General features: G+C 50.8%; 2 protein-coding genes across 3 annotated transcripts; one reads left to right on the forward strand and one right to left on the reverse strand.

Moving 5' to 3' along the window:
• Positions 1 to 1,166: 1,166 nt before the first annotated feature.
• LOC109379612 (uncharacterized protein C10orf95) lies at positions 1,167 to 12,591 on the reverse strand. Its single transcript, XM_019636283.1, has 6 exons — positions 12,483 to 12,591; positions 6,566 to 6,587; positions 5,972 to 6,041; positions 5,780 to 5,904; positions 2,607 to 2,714; positions 1,167 to 2,055 (listed from the first exon to the last, which is right to left on the reverse strand). Exons 1-6 carry the CDS (start codon positions 12,589 to 12,591, stop codon positions 1,167 to 1,169), a joined length of 1,323 nt encoding a protein of 440 aa, XP_019491828.1.
• On the forward strand, positions 5,916 to 18,456 carry SLC68A1 (solute carrier family 68 member 1). 2 transcript variants are annotated; one of them, XM_019636402.1, is made up of 9 exons: positions 5,916 to 6,016; positions 12,547 to 12,788; positions 13,222 to 13,304; positions 13,884 to 14,336; positions 14,474 to 14,597; positions 15,208 to 15,304; positions 15,941 to 16,112; positions 16,190 to 16,383; positions 17,612 to 18,456. In XM_019636402.1, the coding sequence occupies exons 2-9, from the start codon at positions 12,621 to 12,623 to the stop codon at positions 17,872 to 17,874; spliced, it is 1,554 nt and encodes a 517-aa protein (XP_019491947.1). In that variant the 5' UTR covers positions 5,916 to 6,016; positions 12,547 to 12,620; the 3' UTR covers positions 17,875 to 18,456. The 2 variants fall into 2 exon arrangements, with proteins under 2 accessions (XP_019491947.1, XP_019491948.1); XM_019636403.1 differs by lacking the exon at positions 15,208 to 15,304 and having other exon boundaries at positions 15,883 to 16,112.
• The last annotated feature ends 1,067 nt before the right edge of the window (positions 18,457 to 19,523 follow it).

The following is a 19,523-nucleotide window of genomic DNA, read 5'->3' on the forward strand; positions in this document are numbered from 1 at the left end:
ATTTTAACTTCCTATTTCCTATATTTCTGTATTGCAAACTATAAAAAAAAATCACTAGTATTTGAGAACTTAGTAAATGCCAGAAACTGTGGTAAACATTTTAAGTGCAGGGTTTCATGACATTGTCTCAAAAAACCTTATGAGATGGGTCCTAATACCATCATCCCAATTTGCAATGAGGAAATTGGTTCAGGTACACTAAGTAATTTACCTCAGGTCACACATCACACTACACCACCTCCCTTTGTTTTTATAATTAAAAAATAAAAATAAAAAGGAAAGGAAAATAAGATAAAACTAGGGGTAACAGTTTAGGATCCAGGCTTTACACAAAAGATGCTAATTTGGCTCTGAGCTCCTTAGAAATCAGGGCAAAGAGAAACATATGATCAGTTATGAGATCTTTGGTGCTTCAAAGATAAAGCAAACCAATCACCAGGAGAAACACCTTTCCTGAGTGCTGAGGTTTGAGAGAACTTCTCCATGAAGCTCATAAACACAGCATGTTCATTCAAGCATCTACAGCTTCAATAACATACCTGTATACCCAAGTAGTGGTTGGCCAGCTACAAATGGAAGTTCTGTAAAAGCAACTCTACAGGAAGCCAAATTTATACAGCCTGGGTATCAGATCTGGTGGCCTGGCTAGACCCATAGTTAAAATTGGATGGGTCTCCAGCAAACTCCCGCAATATTGCAAATTCAACCTATTAAAGACTATTAGCAAGAATTAGGAGACTAGAAGTGACATTCGTCTTAACTTTCAACCCTAGTGAATTTTCCAGGTAGGCTGGGTTATTTTTAATGCTTCCTTTACACATGAAGAAACTAAGGCTCAGAGAGTCTAGTTACATGATAGAAAAATGTCAGCGTCTGCTCTAAATCTATGCCTTAAGTATCTCTTCCTCAGCCATGCCTGCCACCCACACAACTAAAGAGCTCATACCCTCAGAATCCTGTGGGTGTAGGATGGGTGTCATCCTGCACACTGGAGGAGAGTAGTGAAGAGGCTAGGCCCAGTAAGGAGGCACACTTTTTCCAGAGGTCCACTCTAATCCCCCGCAACTCCTTGTGCCCCAGGCAGGGGAGTAAGGCTCACATTACATAGATGAGGAAACACCCCCACCTTCCAAACATAAAAATGATCTCACAGCATACACTTGACTTCACTCATTTATTTTCATTACAAGCTGGGGACAGGTGGGCCCTTGGCGTGGGGAGTTTGGGAAGCTTTGCTTGAGCGAGAAGAGAAAAAAAGGAAAGTGGGGGCTTACTGCAGGGCAGGCTTCTAAGGGGAAGATAGGGAGGAGGAGGGAGCGACGAGTGAAAGGGTTCAGGCCCCTCTTCCACCCACACCCAGTCTTCCCAAGCCCAAGCAGAAGGAAAGAGTAACAGGACACACACCCAGAGATGTCCTTGAGCCCTTTTTGCCCTTCCCCCACCTCCAGCAATAACATAAGAGAAATCAAGAAAGTGCATGAGGCGGGCTGCAATATCTTGGTAAAAAAGCAAAAAGACAGGTGACAGGTGTTTCCAAGTACGACGCACAGCAGTCTCTCCCTCCTCGCCTGGGAGGATAGCTGTGCGCGTGCTCCCCCGAGCCGGTCGCCAGGCCCTGCGGCGCCCTCAGCCCAGGCCTTTCCTCTTTTTCGGGCCGCCGCGCTCTGCCGCTTTCCCCGCTGGGCTGCTGCGGCCGCTGCTGCTGCTGCTGGCGGGCGCGCGCAGCAATCGCCTCTGCACTCGGTACTCGGGCTCACCGATGCGCGGCGCGCCCTGCACCAGGAACTCACCTCCGCGGAAAGTGACGCGCAAGTCAGTGCGCGGGTACGTGCCGTACACGCGCCGCAGCTCCCGGCGCACGAAGTCCGGCAGTTCCAGGCGCGGGCCCGTGGCGCGCTCCACGCGTCCCCAGCGCAGCTCCACCTGTAGGCTGCTGCCTTCTGGCCACGACGACCAGCTTTCGGCCACTGCGGCCCCTCTTGCCGTGGGTGACTGCAGCGACGGCCCCTGGTAGCCGGGCGCGGGGAACGGCGGGCGCAGGGCCGCGGCGTAGGCCTGCGGGAAGGCCCACCAAGGCGTCATGGCCCCCAGGGGCGCGCCTGGGACGTGGAAGCAGTGGTATTCCCGCTCGGCTGTCCAGTCGCCCGCATACAGGGCTGGGAGGCGGCTGCAGAAGTTGTGGGCCTGGATAGGGGGCAGTAGCAGGGGTCTCGACAGGTAGGTGTAGGTGAGGGGCTGCAGTGGAGGCCAAACGCCTTTCCCAGGCGCCAGGCAGCTGTATGAGTACATCATGGTGGGAAGCTCAGGCAGCGGGCATTTTTACTGGGTCATGGTCCTGGTCCAAACCTGTGGTGGGGGTGTGTGTGGATTCACTTTGTTCTTATGGACGCACACACACCCTATTCCTGGGGTATCATAATCCAGGGCTCTGGTTCATAGCATAGCCCTTGCATGCGTGCTTCCTGGCTTTGGGGAACTCTGCCTAAGGTGTTCAGCTCCCACCTCCCCTCTTGTCCCAGGGCTAGGCCCAAACCCTAGGCTCCCAGCAGACAATAAGGACCCAAAGCCTTTTCAAGCCCTCAGCCCTGAAACGCTCTTCCACTCACTTATTTCCTTCAGCCGGGAGGAGTTGGTCCTCAGCATGTGGGGAAGCCGAAGGTCCAGAGCAGGGCTCCTTTCCACCACTTTTTAGTTGAGCTTCTCCCCTCCATGCCCTGCCTCAGCCACACCTCCTGGTTTCTAGGCAAAGGGAAACACCTTTCGCTGGCCAGGAGCCAGCCAGCCAGTGTCGACACTGGATGAGCCTACTGGCTGTACTAGTGATAAACTAGATGCTTATCCTTGTGCTCAGTTATGCCCTCACCACAACTTGCTCAAACTCACACAGTCAGACAGTTATCGTAAGGGAAAACTGAACCCCATGTCTGTCTCAAGACATTAGCCTTATCAACAATCTATGCTGGGGCTTCTTTCAGGCTATCGCACAATCTTCCTGCTCTAGAATGTTACATGAGAACTTCTAGTTCTGAATAACCATGTGAAGAAAGTGATATCATTCTCATTTAATAGATAAGGAACCAGAGACTCAGAGAAGTTAAGCCACATTCCCAAGGTCACACAGTCTGTAAGTAGCACAGAGGGATTTGAATGCAGTCCCACCTGATTCTAAAACCCAGAAGTGAGTTGGGGGGGGGGGAGCTAGAAAGATTGCTTCATCTACATGGGGTGAGCCCTGTCTGCGCTTTAGTACCCTCTTGCTGCAGGTCACAGCGCTCCACCTCTCTCTTCCCCAGTGGGACGGGTGGTCTTTGCTGGATGATTAAAACTGATGCCCTCTCCCAGCTGCTGGGCTGCCAGGCCATCATACTTTCCTTCCCCCTTCCTTTGACTCAAGCAGCATTACCAGTACTCCCCATAGGTTCTCCTAGGTTCTTAGCATTCATCAAAGCCCCGCTACCCTCTGGGAAGGTCTCCTACACTCATCCTCACCCTCCTACTCCCAAGATGCTCATGGCCTAATCCCTGGGAACCTGGGAATATGTTACATGGCAACGGGGGAGTAAGGTTGCAGTGGTATTAAGGTTGTTAAGTAGCTGAACTTAAAATTAGATCACCATTGATTATCCGTGTGAACCCAATGTAATCACAAGGGTTTTTAAACATGGAGGCAGAAGAGTTGGAGTGATGTAATATGAAAGTTGGCCAGCCAGTCCTGGCTTTGAAGATCTGGAGGGGGATCACAAGCCAAGGAATGCAGGCAACCTCTAGAAGCTGGAAAATACAAGAAAATGGATTCTCATTTCTTTCCTCCAGAAAGGAATGCAGCCCTGCCAACACCTTGATTTTAGTCAATGAGACCCATCTCAGACTTCTGATCTCCAGAACTGGAAGATAATAAATTTGTATTATTTTAAGCCATTAAGTTTGTGATAATTTGTTACAGCACCAATAGGAAATTAATACACCTCTCTACTCCTGTGTATGATTTTGCCCCTCCCTCCAAATCCCAGCACCTGAGGAATGCCCAAGACTACCTGTAGACTGGCATCACCCCAGCATGGAGCTCAATGAAGGACCCTGTGGGACTAGCCAATTTCTCTACCTGCTCCCACGCACCCAGGGAGATCTGGTCATAACTAGGTGGGTGGTAGGGAGACTGTGAGACCATGCTCAAGTTGGATCCTGGGAGGGTGAGGAGGCTGCATTTTAATATGGTCCCAAAATGCTTTCTGAAGACCTGCTGGTCTGGGAAGGGAGTTTTCAGGCAAAATGAGAAAAATGAGGACCAAGCTGTGAGTTTCTCAACATTCATTCACCTTGCTTTCAGTAACAGCCCCCAGATTTTTGGGGTGCCACACTTTAATCTCAGTAAAGTGGTTCTGGGGGTGTTTGCTCTATTCCATCCTTAAGTTAGGGCGATTTAGGGCTAAATTAATCAGCACTGTCATTCCTCTGGCCATAGTGATTTTTTTTTAAGGGTAGCCATGTGACTCAATTCGGGCCAATGGGAACCAATCCCAGAACTTTGTTCTCTTGTTGTGCAGAGGGACGTGCCCTCTTCCTCTGGACAGAAATGTGAAAGAATGCAATCTGGGTGGAGAGGTGAAGGCCTGTCTGAGCATGAAGTCACAGAAGTGGAGTCAAGAGACAGAGAAATTGGGTCCTGATGACATTGTTTGACTCCTGGACTTCAAAGTTACACAAGCCAATACAATTTTTTGTTCTCCTTTAGTTTTCCTGAGATATCACTGATACACATGGCTGTATAAGTTTAAGGGGTACAGCATAATGACTTGACTTACATGTATTCTGAAATGATTAACACAAGTTTAGCTAATGTCTATCTCATAGAAATACAAAAAGGAAAAGGAAAAAAAATGTGTGTGATGAGAGTTCTTAGGATCTACTCTCTAACAACTTTCAAATATACCATACAGCAGTGTTAACTATAGTCATCATTTTGTACATTACATCCCTAGTACTTATGTATCTTATAACTGGAAGTTTGTACTTTCCTCCAACTTCCCCCTCCCCCCACTTTCCAATAAATACCTTTCTTGCTTAATCTAGGTCTGCCCACTATTGAGGGGCTCACAAGCAAGCATATGGAGTTGTTCCACTGCCATCTCTTTATCTGCCTCAGCTGTGCATCCAGTCAGACAACACCTTGTAGGAAGGTAATGAGCTCTCTTCATTCCCTGAATTAATACTAAGGAAAGATGTAGGAGAAGGGAGGGGATGCTCAGAAAAACTTGGTTGATTTGAATTTGTCAAGTGAGTATAAATGAATCAGGAGGCTTTGGCTAGAAATAATGATAAAGATTTGTTCAAGGGTCTTGGAATTTGCAAATGGGAAATACAACTAGGCAATACCCAGAGTGTTCCAAAGAAGAAAGAAAAGTTGAAAGTTTTTATGGTAAAAAATACTTTCTCTTGAGAAGAATCAGTTCTGCACCCTTAGCCTCTGGTCCGAGATGGTAATCTCCCAGATGTTAGGTGGTAGACACTGACTATTCTTTCCTAAGATCTTCAGGGGGTTATCTATAGGATTTACATACATATTTGCAGGCATTGACGCACAACTGAAAAAGTTTAAGTTCCCAGGCTAGTTAAAGCAAGCATAGACTCTTTTCCTTATGCCTCAGCCTACTTGTTTTTAGTAATTTAGCAGCTTGACTATGTGACTCCATTTTATTTCTTCACCTTTTCCTCAAACTGAAATGACATTAAGCCATCCAGGAGGGAATAAGCGGGTCAGGAATCCAGGCAACCTGCCCACTTCTTGCTAGCATCCACGTCCTTTTTGGTCCCTAAGGGCAATCGCCCGTGACAAATATGGCGGCGGCAGCCTCGGGCGGGGGCACCTGCCAGGCGGTTGTCCCCGGAGCCGCGCGGAGCCAATCGCTGGGCGGGGGCGGAGGGAAAGGCCGGGGAAGCAGCCCCAGGCGCGCACAGGAACACTGGCTCGCACCTGGCTCTGGGCAGCCGGGATTAGGCTTCGGCTGCCACTGTTGCGGTGAGGGGCTGGCGGCGGAGGGGCTCTGGGGCAGGAGCGGGCCGGACTGGGGGCCAATCAGACGCAAAGGACAGACCGATGGGGACGGGAATGCCGTCCGCTCTGGGAGTCCTGGGTGTCTGCGGGGGTCCCTGCGGTGATCAGGTTGTGGGTTGGAAGAGCACTTGGGTCAGGGTGGGAGAGGCTTGGGCTCAAGGGGGTGAGGGTGGAATCCTCGCAGAAGGGCTCTCTGGGGCTGGGATCGCGGCATGCATCAGGTCCGGATCCATTTCATTAGCATAATGGCCTTTAGCCCCGGTGACGTAGTAGAGCCACTTGGGGAGCTTTAAAAGAACATTCTGCTGAGCCCCATCCCTAGAAATCCTAATTTAATTGGTCAGGGCTAAGGCCTGGGCCTGAGTGTTATTGAGCAGGTGATTTTAACGTGCAGATGCGTTGGAGAACCACCACGTGTTTCAACGCCAGCTCTTGAGTAAAGAGCTCCTGGGTTGATCTCAGACTCCTCAGTGGCTTGGGAGGGGCGGGTGGCCCTAGGGTGAAGTTGCTGACCCCCCAGTGCTGCTGTAGTAGCCTGCAGGAGAGGGAGAGGGAGAAGGTTCCACCAGTGTGGGGCACGCCCAACAACTCTGCCAGGGCTGGACCTTGCTGTGGGTAGACTGGGCAGGGAGAAAGGGCTCCGGGGTGTGAAGCAAGAAACACAGCAGACAATTCGGAGGTCAGCAGCTTGTTGAGAAAAAGGACGCACCTAATATTTGTGTAGGGCATTATGCTTTTCAATTTCATTTGATACCCCTGAGGACTGGCAGGGAATGGATTTGTTTCTCCTGTTTCACAGAGGTAGGAATAAACTCAGATAGCTAGTTAGTGATAACATTTGGACTGGACCCAGGGGTCCCAACTCCAAATTTTGCTTAATACTAGCTTTTCTCCTCTTCACTAACTGCTTTTCATACAGTCTCTAGTCCTGCAGGGAATCAGAAGTAAACACCCACTTCCTTCTGATGTCCCTTATTCACTCCAGGGGCCCAGTCTGGCATCCATCAGCACCCCCTACCCAACGAAGGAGATGCTACTATTTCCATCCTTTTCTAGTTCTTTTATCTCCCAGAAGCCTGATGGGGTGAAGAAGGGAGAGTTTTTACATAATGTTGGGTCTCCTTCCAAACAGATCTGTTCCTGTCACCTTGTCACTTCCAGTGTCCGTCCCCCCATCCCATTGTCCTCAGGATAGAATCTTCTGTGTGGTTTATAAAACTCTTCCCGATCTGGTGTCTTTCTACCTCCCTGCTCTGAACGATCTTCCCATATTCTTTTTGTATTTCTTAGCACAGTGCTGGGCACATGGTAAAAGCTTAATAAATGTTGGTTCTTGTTATTATCGCTGGTCCTCTGTGCACCTGTTGCCTTGCTGTACATGTTTTACTCAGCAGGGCACATCAGCATCATCTTGACAGATTCCCCAGGTTGCCAATTTCTGACTCCCTCAGCCAAGCAGAAGGAAGAGCTGAGAGGCACAGGAGGATCTGGGAGTGACACTCCTCCTGTGGCCGCTGCTCTTCCCTGGGGCCAGGGAAGTACATACTGGCCTTTTAGGGACAAGTCGACCCCATGGGTATTAGTTGAGCACCTACTGTGGTGAAGGAGCCTGGAGTCAGGGAGAGCGGATCCGACCTGGCCCTGCTCTTAAGGAGCTTGGGGGCTAGAAGAGGATAAGGGAGGCACTTGGATCCTGATACGGGAGCCCAGGGATCTGAAAAGGGGTGAGAACTCCTGACTAGGTGTACACCGGGAGACTGGTGCCACTGACCTGCACCTTGAATTAGCAGGATTTGATAAGATGGTGTTGGGGGTAGGCATAGTGATGTGAGAAATGCTGAGATTTTTTAGTCAAAAACACCTGTTTTGAATCTTGGCTCTAGCACCTAATACCTCTGTGATTTTAGGCCAGTTATTTAACCTTAAGAGCCTTGGTTTCTTCATTTATAAAATGAGGATGGAAATAGTAACAAGAGTTATAAGGATTCATAATAATGGATGTAAAAGCCAGGCATATCCTATATGCCTGAGACATGGTTTAAAGTTACCCTAGTTGTAACTTTATTGAAGAAAGGTGTGGAGGCGGCATTTAAAAAAGAACTTGAGGGATGGCAGGATATACCCAGCAGTGAGAGGCATCAATGTTGGGTGCTGGAAAGACAGCTTCCATCATGGATTTGGCAGAAGGGACACAGACTTAAACCCTTTAAAGATCACGTAACCAAACGTCAAAAGACATGAAAAAAAGTAAAATAGCTACTGTTTATTGAGGGTCTTCTATGTGCCAGGCACTATGCTTGGTGCTTTAAACATCTTTTGCATTTCAGCCCATAGCAATCTAAGAGGTTTGCGTTATCACTCCCACTTGATAGATGAGACTGAGGCCCAGGGAGACGGAGTGGCTGGCTCAAGGCCACACACTTGAACCACATCAGCAGGGGTGCGGCCTAGGCTGGGGAGGGAGAAGGAAGGTGGCTCCAGCAGGCTGCCCCACAAGGTGCAAAGGTGGGGGTGGAGTTGGTTGCAGATTACAGGATATTTCACCCAGGTTATGCAACTAGGCTGGTGTGGGCCCCTGCAGTTCCTCCCTGGAGAAGCAGGGCTGTTGTTCTCTGCTGGGGTGGTTTGAGGGTGACGAGAGCTAGTAGGGGAAGGCGTTTCATGATGGAGGAACAGAATCTGAAAGAGAAACCACTTTGGTGACCCTGCAGTCTCCCCGCTCCACTCCCTCTCCTGGGCAGCAGCTTGCCTAGGCTGAGCGGCTTTGCCTGCAGCTCTGCCTGTGGTAAGGGTTTGTCTCTGGCACTCCCAAATATCTATGTGTTCCCGCTTCTTGCAGGGCCTCCTCTTCGGACTTTCCCGGATCTCTTGAACTCCTTTACTACTGGAAAGGGCCTGATTACCAGGATATTACCTTGCTGCTACCCTAATCTGTTATAAGTGAGCCCAAGAAAAGGCCAGTTTCTGAGCATCTTCTTTGTGATTGGCCTGGTGCTTGGGGCTTCCTGACATTAGTTGAATCCTCTCTGCACTCCTATAAAGATAGGCATTATTATCCCATTTTATAGGTAGAAAACCAAGGCTCAGAAGGGTTAGGTGACTTGCCTGAGGTTACACTCTTAGTAGCAAGTGCAGTTGGCATTAAACTCGGGCCCTTCTGATGGCACAGACATACCCTTTCCATCTCACTTCCTTAGAGGCTTTCTTCTACGGGTGCTGGGAGCCGGCTGGTGGAGATTTGGGACCTTGCCTGCAGGGTTCACCTTCTCTAGCAACTGGGAACAGATCACTGGACATTGAGGTGGAGAGGGGGAACTTCACTCCCTGGGCCAAAGGCTTTGGAGGTGAGGTAGGGGAGTTCTAAAGGGCCATGGGGAATCAGAGAAAGTGCTTTATAGCCCCAGTGCACCTTTAGATCAATTCCCCACCCCATCCTTGTGTGGTGTGTGGGGAAGGCCTGAGAGGTTCAATAGGAATAATCTTTTAAAGCCCTCACCACATTTGTCATGCTAAGTGCTTTAGGGTATTTTCTCATTGACTGCCAGCATCAGCCTTAGGAAGGTAGGCCCCATACTGCAGATCAAGAACAAGCATAGAGAGGTTAAGCAGATGGCTCCATGTCACACAGGTAGTAAATGGTGGAGTCAGGACTTCGGAGACTTCCAGTGTGTCTTTCAGCTCTGTTACTTAGAAAGTGTTGAGGAAGCTTGCAGGGTGATGGCTGTGTTCATGATCTCAATTGTAGTGATGGTTTCACAGGTGCATACATGTTACAACTGGTCTGAGTAAGTGCAGATTATTGTATGTCAATGACACTTTAATAAAGCTGTGGGGGGAAAAAAGAAAAGCATTTCCTACCACCCATTCCTTCAAGGGCTCAAGGACTCCAGGGAGAGGCCGCCTGGCCATCCTCCTGCTTTGGGGCAAGGTAGGATCGCTGGCTTGGGAGAGATTCTCACAGACTTAGCAGCTGGTTTCAAGTAGACTGGGCTGCTGCTTCTCTCATTCCCCACCACTAGGCATAGACTGGCATGGGGTTGAGAGTGAGGGTGCATACAGAGCTCTTGAGTGATTGCCACTTGGCTTCCAGTGAGCCTGAGAGCAATCCCAGTGAGATTCTCTTCTATTCTCTCATCAGAGCCTCTTTCTCTACCAGTCAGTCACTCCCACAGTTGAGAGTGATCGATCGAGTCCAGCCCTTTCTCTTGGAGAGTGAGATAGAGGGAGAAGACACAGGCCCTGCCCACGAAACGCCCAGTCAGGCTGGAGTGGGGGCAGGCAAGAGAGTGTGCTATGCAGGGGCAGGAGGCATCAGTGAGTACCCCAGGAGTTGGAGAAGGTCTCCTGGACACGTGCTGGCTAATGAAGGATAGGTGAGTTGGAGATGAGGAGATAGGGAGTGTGCTTCTGGTGGGAGACACCAATAAGAACAAAGGCTTGGCCAGAGGAGAAGGTGGCTTGAAGATCCAAGGCAGGCCGGGCTAGAGAGGCCAGACAGCAGAGACCCTTGAAGGTTTGGCGGGGGTGGGGGGAGCCATGGTGGGTCATGAGGCAAGGACAGGTCCTGTGGGGTAATTTCTGTTGGACTGGGGCTGAAGTCGGCTTTGCATGGCCTCCCTAATGGGAAACAGAAGTTTTAGTTTTGTGCGTGTGTGTGCCGGGACATGTAAATGAGTCCCGTGGGAAGGCTTGAGTCACAAGGACTCACAGAGGATCAGCCTCTGAGGGTGGGTATGTCTCCTGGGGCTGTGCTAACAAATTACCACAAACTGGATGGCTTAAAACAACCAAAATTTATTCTCTCATAGTTCAAAATCAAGGTGTCAGCAGGGTTATGCTCCTGGAAGGAGTCTCTAGAGAAGAATCCTTCCTTGCCTCTTCCAGCTTCTGGTGGTTGCCCCCAATCCTTGACTTGGCGGCTGCATCACTCCAATTTCTGCCTTTGTCATCACCTAGCATCTTCCCTGTGTGTGTGTGTGTGTGTGTGTGTGTGTGTGTGTGTGTCTGTCTGTCTCTGTGTCCAAATTTCCGTCTCCTTAGAAGGATACCAATCATGCAATCAGGGCCCACTCTGATTTGGTCTGATCTTATTTTAACTTGGTTACATCGGCAACCAAATAAGGTCACTCACAGGTACTGGGGCTTAGGACTTGAATATATCTTTTTGGGGGATGCAATTTAACTCACAACAGGGAGTCAGAGAAGGAAGACCTCATAGCTTCCGGCTAGGGGTCAGACAAGCACACATGGGATTCTTTTTCTGTAAAGAGAACAGAAGCTTTGAACCTAAAAAAAGATACAGACTTAATGCTTCGCTGCTTAAAGTATGGTTAGGACCAGCAACACGGTGTCACCTGGAAGCCTGTTAGAAATGTAGATCTCAGGTTCCTCTTGAGACCCAAGTCAAAATCTACATTTTAGTACAGTCCCTAGGTGACTTGAAAACACATTACAGTGTGAGAAATGGTGCTCTAATAAAAATCTGACTTTTATTTCCTTTCCCACCCATGGTCTGCCAGTTTCTGTGCATGAGTCGGCATGGTTGGAAGCCAGGCACCCTTTGTTCTCTGTTTTCATGTAACATGTTTTTGAGTTTCTCTCCCACATGTCGAGGTTGCCCATGTACTTCCTCTTTGTTGCGTTCTCAGGCTTTGTCCAACTTTTTGCTGTTTATAAATGTTGCTGCCATGAACATCTCTATACACGTTCCTTGGGGTTAGTTCCTTGAGGTGGAATTTCTGGACTCAAAGTGCACGAGCAGTTGTGGACTCTTAGCATATCTCACCACAGCAGGTTTCTCTGTTCTACTCAATAGTGCATAGGAACCTGATTTGGCAGAAAAGGCTTTGGAGCCAGACAGGCCAAGGTTCAAATCTGCTACATTTTTGCTGTGTGACATTGGGCAAATTATTTAACATCTCTGAGCTTGCGGTTGCTTTATAACATTGCAGTAGTGCTATACACTTTGTAGGGATTTTATAAAGATAATAATGACAACCTCAACATCCATTTATTGAGCACTTTTTGTGAGTTACCTCATTGAATCCTTACATTTCTCTGCAGAGTAGGCATGATCATCCCCTTTTCCCTTTTACAGAAGAGGAAACTAAGGCTTGAGTTATTAGCTTGCCTGAGGTTTTACTGTAGTTACATCGTGCACCCAAGCCCAGGGTTGTCACGTTTAGACCGTTAAGGTCGGATAATGCAGATGAAAGAAGATACGGAGCACACAGCCTGAGCACAGTTGGACCTGACTCAGTACTTGTTGGACGCCTGCCTTTGCTTCGCACGCCTGTATCAGTTTCCTCGAGTTACTCCTGGGTATGGTATCTGGTCCAGCATTGTTTCAGCTGTATGTCATTAACAATTCCCAGCTTTATTTTACGTGAAAACTTTCTCCCAGTTGGAAATGAGTTTTTAAATGACTCACAGGTCTGGGGTTTCGAGCAAAGCTGGCTCTGATCCTTGCGGCTAATTGGCTCCTTCTCCCCCAGGGACGAGGATGGCCAGCCTGCCCGTGGCTGTGAGTACTTCTCCATGCTCTTAGGCTGAGGCTGGGCTGGCAGCCATGCGGCTGGGCAGGCCTTGGGCCTGGCTGTTGGGCCTGCCCACGGCTGTGGTCTATGGCTCCCTGGCCCTCTTCATCTCCATCCTGCACAATGTGTTCCTGCTTTACTATGTGGACACCTTTGTCTCAGTGTACAAGATCAGCAAAACTGCCTTCTGGGTCGGAGAGGTAGGCCAATACTTGGGTGGCCAGCCCGGGATGGGAGCCAGGCAGATTGCAGTGCTGGGTCCCACCCACACAGGAGCATGGGGCAGTCCAGGTTGCCCACCAAGACTCAGCAAGAAAAGCTGGAGCCCTGATGACTCCTCAGTGGGGATTATACCAGCTCTCCTGGTCACTGTCCTAGGAGCCCGGGACTATCTTATGTATTCACATATATTAATCAGCTGAATACATTTACCAGCAGGGCCCTGAATGGGTGGGAATTTGATGGGAACAGTGGCTGCTAGAGTGGATGTTAGCAGAGGGACTGCCCCGAGCAAAGGTTTGCAGGTGGGAAAGCTGGTGTCATCTTGGACGGGTGGTAAGCAGGCTGGGCAGGGAACGCTCTGGAGAAGAGGCTGCCTGGAGCCCACCCGCGCCATCTTTCCTCTGCCTGCAGACGGTGTTTCTCCTCTGGAACAGCCTCAACGACCCCCTCTTCGGCTGGTTGAGTGACCGTCAGTTCCTCAGCTCCCAGCCCCGGTTTGTGTCTTGGGGACTGCTCATAACCAGTCCTATTCCCACCCCACCCTTCTTCCCCAGGGCTGGAGGACCTCCACCTGTGTTTGGGGTGGGGCAAGAAAGGAAGATCATTTTCAGCTGTTGTCCAGGTTGCCTCTCTTCCCGAGGTCAGGGCAGGCTCTGTCCAGGTGGGAGAAGTAGCCTTGATGAATTGTTAGCCTTAATCACCTGGGGGAGAGATTGACCCCAGCTCAGCTCGCCAGGCCCTCAGGGCGGAGTGCTGTACCCCAAACACTGCTGCTTCTGGCAGATTCCTTTCCCCCATCCCTGCTTGGGCCCATCATTTCCCCCAACCCTGAAAAATGGGAATCATACCACCCTTTGGCCCTCAGCCCTGGCAGGCTGACAAAGGAGCAAAGGAGAGAGTACCCACTGGTGAGTTGTGCTTCCTAAATCGGAGGCTGAGGACTTGGGCTCAGTGGGACCATCTGGTGTTGAGTCCCACACTCTGGGCCTCTGTCCATCTTCTGGGCCTGGGCAAGGGGAACTGGGGTCCAAGCCTACAAGGCTATCTCCCAACAGCCCTCATCTCCCCGGCAGGTCGGGCGCCGGGCTCTCCTCGAGGGCTGTGGTGCTGGCACGGGTGCGGGCCCTGGGCTGGCATGGGCCATTGCTGGCGCTGTCGTTCCTGGCATTCTGGGTCCCATGGGCCCCAGCTGGCCTGCAGTTCTTGCTGTGCCTGTGCCTCTATGATGGCTTCCTGACGCTGGTGGACCTGCACCATCACGCCTTGCTGGCTGACCTGGCTCTCTCAGCCCATGACCGCACCCACCTCAACTTCTACTGCTCCCTCTTCAGTGCGGCCGGCTCCCTCTCTGTCTTTGCCTCCTATGCCTTCTGGAACAAGGAGGACTTCTCTTCCTTCCGCGCCTTCTGTGTGGCACTAGCCGCTGGCTCTGGGCTAGGTTTTGTGGGGGCCACACGGCTGTTGAGGCGGCGGGTTGAAATGACCGGCAGGGAGCCAGGCTGCCCAGATCTGGCTTTGGATAGCGGGTAAGTGGTCAGCTCCAGCTCTCCAGGTTCCCACCAACACTGTTTCAAGTCTGATTTCAACCCTGGGTGGCTGTCCCGGGGTGAGGGGTGGCTCTGGCCCAGCCCTAGGCCATTCTTGACTCCCCTCTGCCTCGCAGCCTGTGTGGAGAGGAGCTGCCTGTGGGCAGTGAGGAGGTGGGCCGCGTCACCTTGGGCCAGTACCTCCGGCAGCTAGCACATCACCGGAACTTCCTGTGGTTCGTGGGCATGGACCTGGTGCAGGTATGGGAGCAGTCCCTACACCCAGTGTGACTAGGGTATGTCTCTCTCAAGGGAACAGACTCCTCAAAAGCTAGGAAATCAGTTCTGGGCTTCGTCTGAGGACTGGTGGATGATTTGAGGACAGGACCAAAGTTTGGGTAGTTAGGAGACCTGGATTCTAGCACCATGTGAGCTCCTAACTCCCTGTGTGATTTTAGGCAAGTCTCAGGCTCTTGGGACAGCCACGTCCTCACCTGCAAAGTGAGGATATGAAAAGAGGTGCCCTTTTGGGGACTCTGACAACCTTTTTAAAACACCAAGTGCCACACTTAAAACACATGTAGTATATAAGCTAGCCAAATTTAGAAATAGATTGTTTTTATGTCCTCAAGCTTATTTTACTAGGGTGTATTCAATTAAAAAGAAAAACTTAATTGTTGTAATGACAATTTTGTCATTCCTTCTAACTTTTAGCAAAATTAGATAAGCAACAGGAATTGGTTTTAGGTTTTGTTCTGGAATATTCCATGTTGAGGGACATGGGGATGAAGGCTGCTCTCGTTTGCTTTCGCCCTGTCCCCGGCTCCCCTCCCGCCCCGGCAGCCTCCTCACTGGCCCTGTTGGGTTGCAGGTCTTTCACTGCCATTTCAACAGCAACTTCTTCCCCCTCTTCCTGGAGCATCTGTTGTCAGACCACATCTCCCTCTCCACAGGCTCCTTCCTGTTGGGTGAGTGGGTGCCTTGGGCAGGCTGGAAGGACAGAGGCTTGCACCCCAGAACCCGTAGCCCAGCTGCAGGCACAGCCACTTCCCCAGCTGGGGCCCAGGGGGCAGAGGGCACAATCTGCTGTGGGGTTGCACCTCCAGCCCCCAGCTCTGTTTTCCTTAGGAAGGGGCAGGGCTGTGGGTGTGAGGGGCCAGGGCTGTGATGGTGGTCCTCTTGGTGATGGTGCCACCCAGAGGCGATGTGGCACAGTGGCTGGTGTACAGGGAGGACTAGTGTGACAGGCCAGGGTGTGCGTCCTGACTCTGCTTATTTATTGTATTGGGTTGTCGGAAAAATCATGACGCATTTTTGCAACAAAAAACTTAAAATATGTCATGCCTTTTCCGACAACCCAATATATTTACTATGTGGCATTGGGCGTATGTCATTGAATCTCTTTAGGCCTCCATTTCTCATCCATAAAGTAGGGATAATGACAGTACTTAAAGGGCTGTGAGGTTAACTATGAGGATGCGAGTTAGCTCTTAGCACAGCGCCTGGCAGCTCACTATGCAAACTTTGATTCTGATTGTTAAAATAGGGAGAATCGTGGAAGCTGTGGCAGTGCCCCCTGACAAGGCTGCACCCCTTCTCCCCAGGCATCTCCTATGTCGCTCCCCATCTCAACAACCTCTACTTCCTGCCCCTGTGCCAGCGCTGGGGTGTCTACACCGTGGTGCGGGGGCTCTTCCTGCTTAAGCTGGGCCTGAGCCTGCTCATGCTTGTGGCTGGCCCCGACCGCCCCGGCCTGCTCTGCCTCTTCATTGCCAGGTATGCCCTGCCCTCCCTCACCCCCGCACCTCCGTCCCACCCCTTCACTCTTGCCTGCTCTCTCTCTCTGCTGGCAGCAACCGTGTCTTTACTGAGGGCACCTGTAAGCTGTTGACCTTGGTAGTCACTGACCTGGTGGATGAGGACCTGGTACTGAACCACCGCAAGCAGGCGGCCTCGGCACTCCTCTTTGGCATGGTGGCCCTGGTGACCAAGCCAGGCCAGACCTTCGCCCCACTGCTGGGCACCTGGCTGCTGTGCTTCTACACAGGTGAGGGCCCAGGGGACACAGCTTACCTGGCACACCAGCTGACAAGCCTGGCTCTAGGTCCAGTGAGGGCGAGAGAATGGCATCTGGCCGACACAGGCTGGGTCTGGGCCACCCCGGGCTGCCACACCTCCTCTGTCTCTCCCCATATATGTAGAGGACTGGGTCTCTGATTCTTCTGTTCTTTCAATAGTTCATTCATCGATTCAATAAATGTGTATAGAATACCATCTCTGCCAGGTGCTGCTCTGGGTGCTAGGGGGATAAACAATGAATAAGACAGACAAGGTCCTGGACACCATGGAGCTCATATTCTAGTCAGGGAGGAGGGGTGCTGGTGATAAGCAGCCAAACAAGAAAATAACAGGTAGTGATAAGTGCGATGGGAAAAAGACAGCAGGTCCTCAAATGTTTTATTCAACGTTGTTTTGTTATAGAACATTGATGAGATGCCGTAGGAACTTAACTCTTGTTCATATCAGTTAGCCTATGGTAAAACTGGTTTGTTATATATCATTTTGCTTAGGGTTGCAGAACCTACCGATGGCATTGAGGACTTACTGTGGTGCGACTGAGAAGCTACTTAGTATAGTCTGGGATGGTCTCTCTGAGGTGATACTCAGGATGTGAACTAAATGGGAAGGATTTGGTCTATAAAGAGCCCAGTGAATCCCAGACACAAGGAGTGTCAAATGCAAAGGCCCGAGGTTTCAGGGGTGGTTAGGAGATGAGGCTGGAAAAGCGGTGAGGGCTCTGGAGAGCAGGTCAGGGTTTGGATTTTATTCTCGGTCCAAAGAGAAGCTATTGTAAGCCGAGTAACATGGTCTGATTTACATTTTTAAGAACTGGTTCTGGCTGCTGCATGGAGAATGGATTGTGCAGAGGCTGTGGCAGAGGCAATGGAGGCTTGGACCTGGGAGGTGCTTGAGGGCTGGAAAGAAGTGTTTGGGTTTGGGATGCTTTTAGAGTTGAGGGGAGATGGATTGGCTGTTGGGGCGCACTGAAGTTAAACAAGAAATCTAGGGAGACTTTAGGGTTTTTGGCCCCAGTTGTTGGGTGGATGGTGGTGCTATTTACCGAGAAGGGAGAGACGGGAAGAACGGGAGAAGCAGGGTTGGGGGAGGAATCGAGTTGTGGTTTGGACGTGTACGAGGGGCGTTTGAGATGTGGCACTGGACTTTGGAGGAGCCCAGGGCTGACCCTGTTCTTTCTGCGCGCTCTCTCGTCCTAGGTCATGATCTCTTCCAGCAGTACCCACGGATCCCTGTGGGGAGTGCCCAGCCCTGGCCAGAGCCCCCGGCCCCACCTCCAGCTCAGGCCCCGACACTCCGCCAGGGCTGCTTCTACTTGCTGGTGCTGGTGCCCATCACCTGTGCTCTGCTGCAGCTGTTCACCTGGTCCAAGTTCACGCTGCACGGGAGACGCTTGCACATGGTCAAAGCCCAGCGCCAGAATCTGTCACAAGCCCAAACGCTGGACATTAAGACAGTGTGAGAGGTGCGGCAAGGCCACCCTGCTGAGGACACTGCCTACATTTCTGGGCAGGAGCCACTTTTGCCAGCCTGGTGTCCTGCTCCCCTGCCTTCCTCAGGTACAGCCTAGAGGACAGATGGCACAATGGGAGCTGCTGGGGCTGAGCCAGGATCATCCGTGGGTCGAAGACCCTGCTTGGCTGTCTGGCCCACCTTGGTCAAGGGCCAGGCCAAATGTGCTCAGGGACCTGCTTCCCACTGTGGGGCAGGAGGAAGAAGAGGACCAAGAAGAGATGGGGCTGCCCTGTGGTCACATGGGGTTGCCCAGGGGCCTGGAGGCCTATCCTACTTCCAGGCTGGGGCTGGCACTTCCTGTGGGCTCAGGAACCACTTTTGATACTGCAACCTCAACTTCTCCTTCTCTGCCAGTCAGGGGAAGCTGACTGTCCCACCCACACTCGCCCTCCACCCTTCCAGTGGTTTCTGTGCCTCAGCTGTGCCTGAAGTACAATAGCATGGCCCTGCTACTGCAGGGCTTCCCCATCCCCATCTGGCCTCTAAAGAGGTTCAGCTCATCAGATGGATTAAAGTCATTCTGTTTCTATCCCTGAGGTCTGTGCAATGTGTGGGAATGGTAGGTTGGGGAAGTAGACTCCTTATTACAAAAAGCACTGAGAGCATTTTTCCAAAAGTGAGTTGGGGGGCCACCCACATCAGAGTCACGGAAGTAGCAGGGGGAACATGTGGACCAGTAGCTGCATGGGCACTTGGGAGTAAAACGGCTTCCAGGCCTGCGGTCGTAGGCCTAGCGCATTTCCCATGCACCATTGCGGGACATGGTGGTCAAGGAAGAGCGCCACTCTTAGGCCAGAGGTCAACCTTGGAGTCAACCAGGATCTTTAAAAAATGGTGGTTTGAGTTCTGTTCCCCAAGATTCTTATTGTATGGGTCTGGGGTACTGCCTGGACACTAGGGTTTTAGAAAGCTCTGTGGTGATTTTAACATGCAGCTGGGACTGAGAACCTCTACTCTAGGCCAGAATTTCTGTCTTGGCATTGATACATTTGGGGCTGGGTGATTCTTTGTTGTGGTTGTTTAGCAACACCCCCTGGCCTCTGCTTACTAAATGCCAATAGCATTTCCTGCCCAACAGTGGTGACAACCAACTGTTTCCAGGTATTGCCAGATGTATCCTGGGGGACAAAGTTGACCTTGATTGGGGACCACTGCTCTAGGCAAATGGTTTGCTGTGGGTCTGCATAGTGGCTAAGAATGTAGGCTCTAGGGCTATATTGCTTAGGTTCAAATCCTAGCTAATAAAGGGCAGAGCCTTGGGAAAGTATGTGATCTCTCTGTGGCTCTATTTCCTTATCTGTGAAGTGGATAAAAATACCTACATTTTGTAGGGTCATTGGGAGGATCAAATGGGTTAACATTTGTAAAGTGCCTGGCAATTCCCCTTCACCCCCCAAGTATATAGGTTTAAAATGGATTAATCAGAATATCTGAGCAGGGGCTCTAGGAACTGCATTTTAATAAGCTCTTGAGCTACTTATACACATGGAAGTTTTGAGAGCCTAACTTCAGGGACACCAAGAGCTGCTTCCCACATTCGAGTTTCAAGCATGGGCTTAACAGGATGGGACTTGGGCTAGGTCTGGGCCAAGACTG

The sequence above is a fragment of the Hipposideros armiger genome, unplaced genomic scaffold (assembly GCF_001890085.2).
Source record: "Hipposideros armiger isolate ML-2016 unplaced genomic scaffold, ASM189008v1 scaffold_28, whole genome shotgun sequence".
Classification (NCBI taxonomy): Eukaryota; Metazoa; Chordata; class Mammalia; order Chiroptera; family Hipposideridae; genus Hipposideros; species Hipposideros armiger.

What these genes read in the sequence shown, in the direction of transcription:
- LOC109379612 (XM_019636283.1), bottom strand. Translation starts at nt 12,591, where the DNA reads ATGGAGAAGTACTCACAGCCACGGGCAGGCTGGCCATCCTCGTCCCTG. An exon ending in TACTACAGCAGCACTGGGGG is followed by an intron (nt 6,042 to 6,565) that starts GTCAGCAACTTC and finishes CTCCTGCCCCAG; the next exon opens with AGCCCCTCCGCCGCCAGCCC. An exon ending in CTCCCGGCTGAAGGAAATAA is followed by an intron (nt 2,056 to 2,606) that starts GTGAGTGGAAGA and finishes GCCTTCCCGCAG; the next exon opens with GCCTACGCCGCGGCCCTGCG.
- SLC68A1 (XM_019636402.1), top strand. Translation starts at nt 12,621, where the DNA reads ATGCGGCTGGGCAGGCCTTGGGCCTGGCTGTTGGGCCTGCCCACGGCT. An exon ending in GATCTGGCTTTGGATAGCGG is followed by an intron (nt 14,337 to 14,473) that starts GTAAGTGGTCAG and finishes TCTGCCTCGCAG; the next exon opens with CCTGTGTGGAGAGGAGCTGC. An exon ending in TGGGCATGGACCTGGTGCAG is followed by an intron (nt 14,598 to 15,207) that starts GTATGGGAGCAG and finishes GTTGGGTTGCAG; the next exon opens with GTCTTTCACTGCCATTTCAA.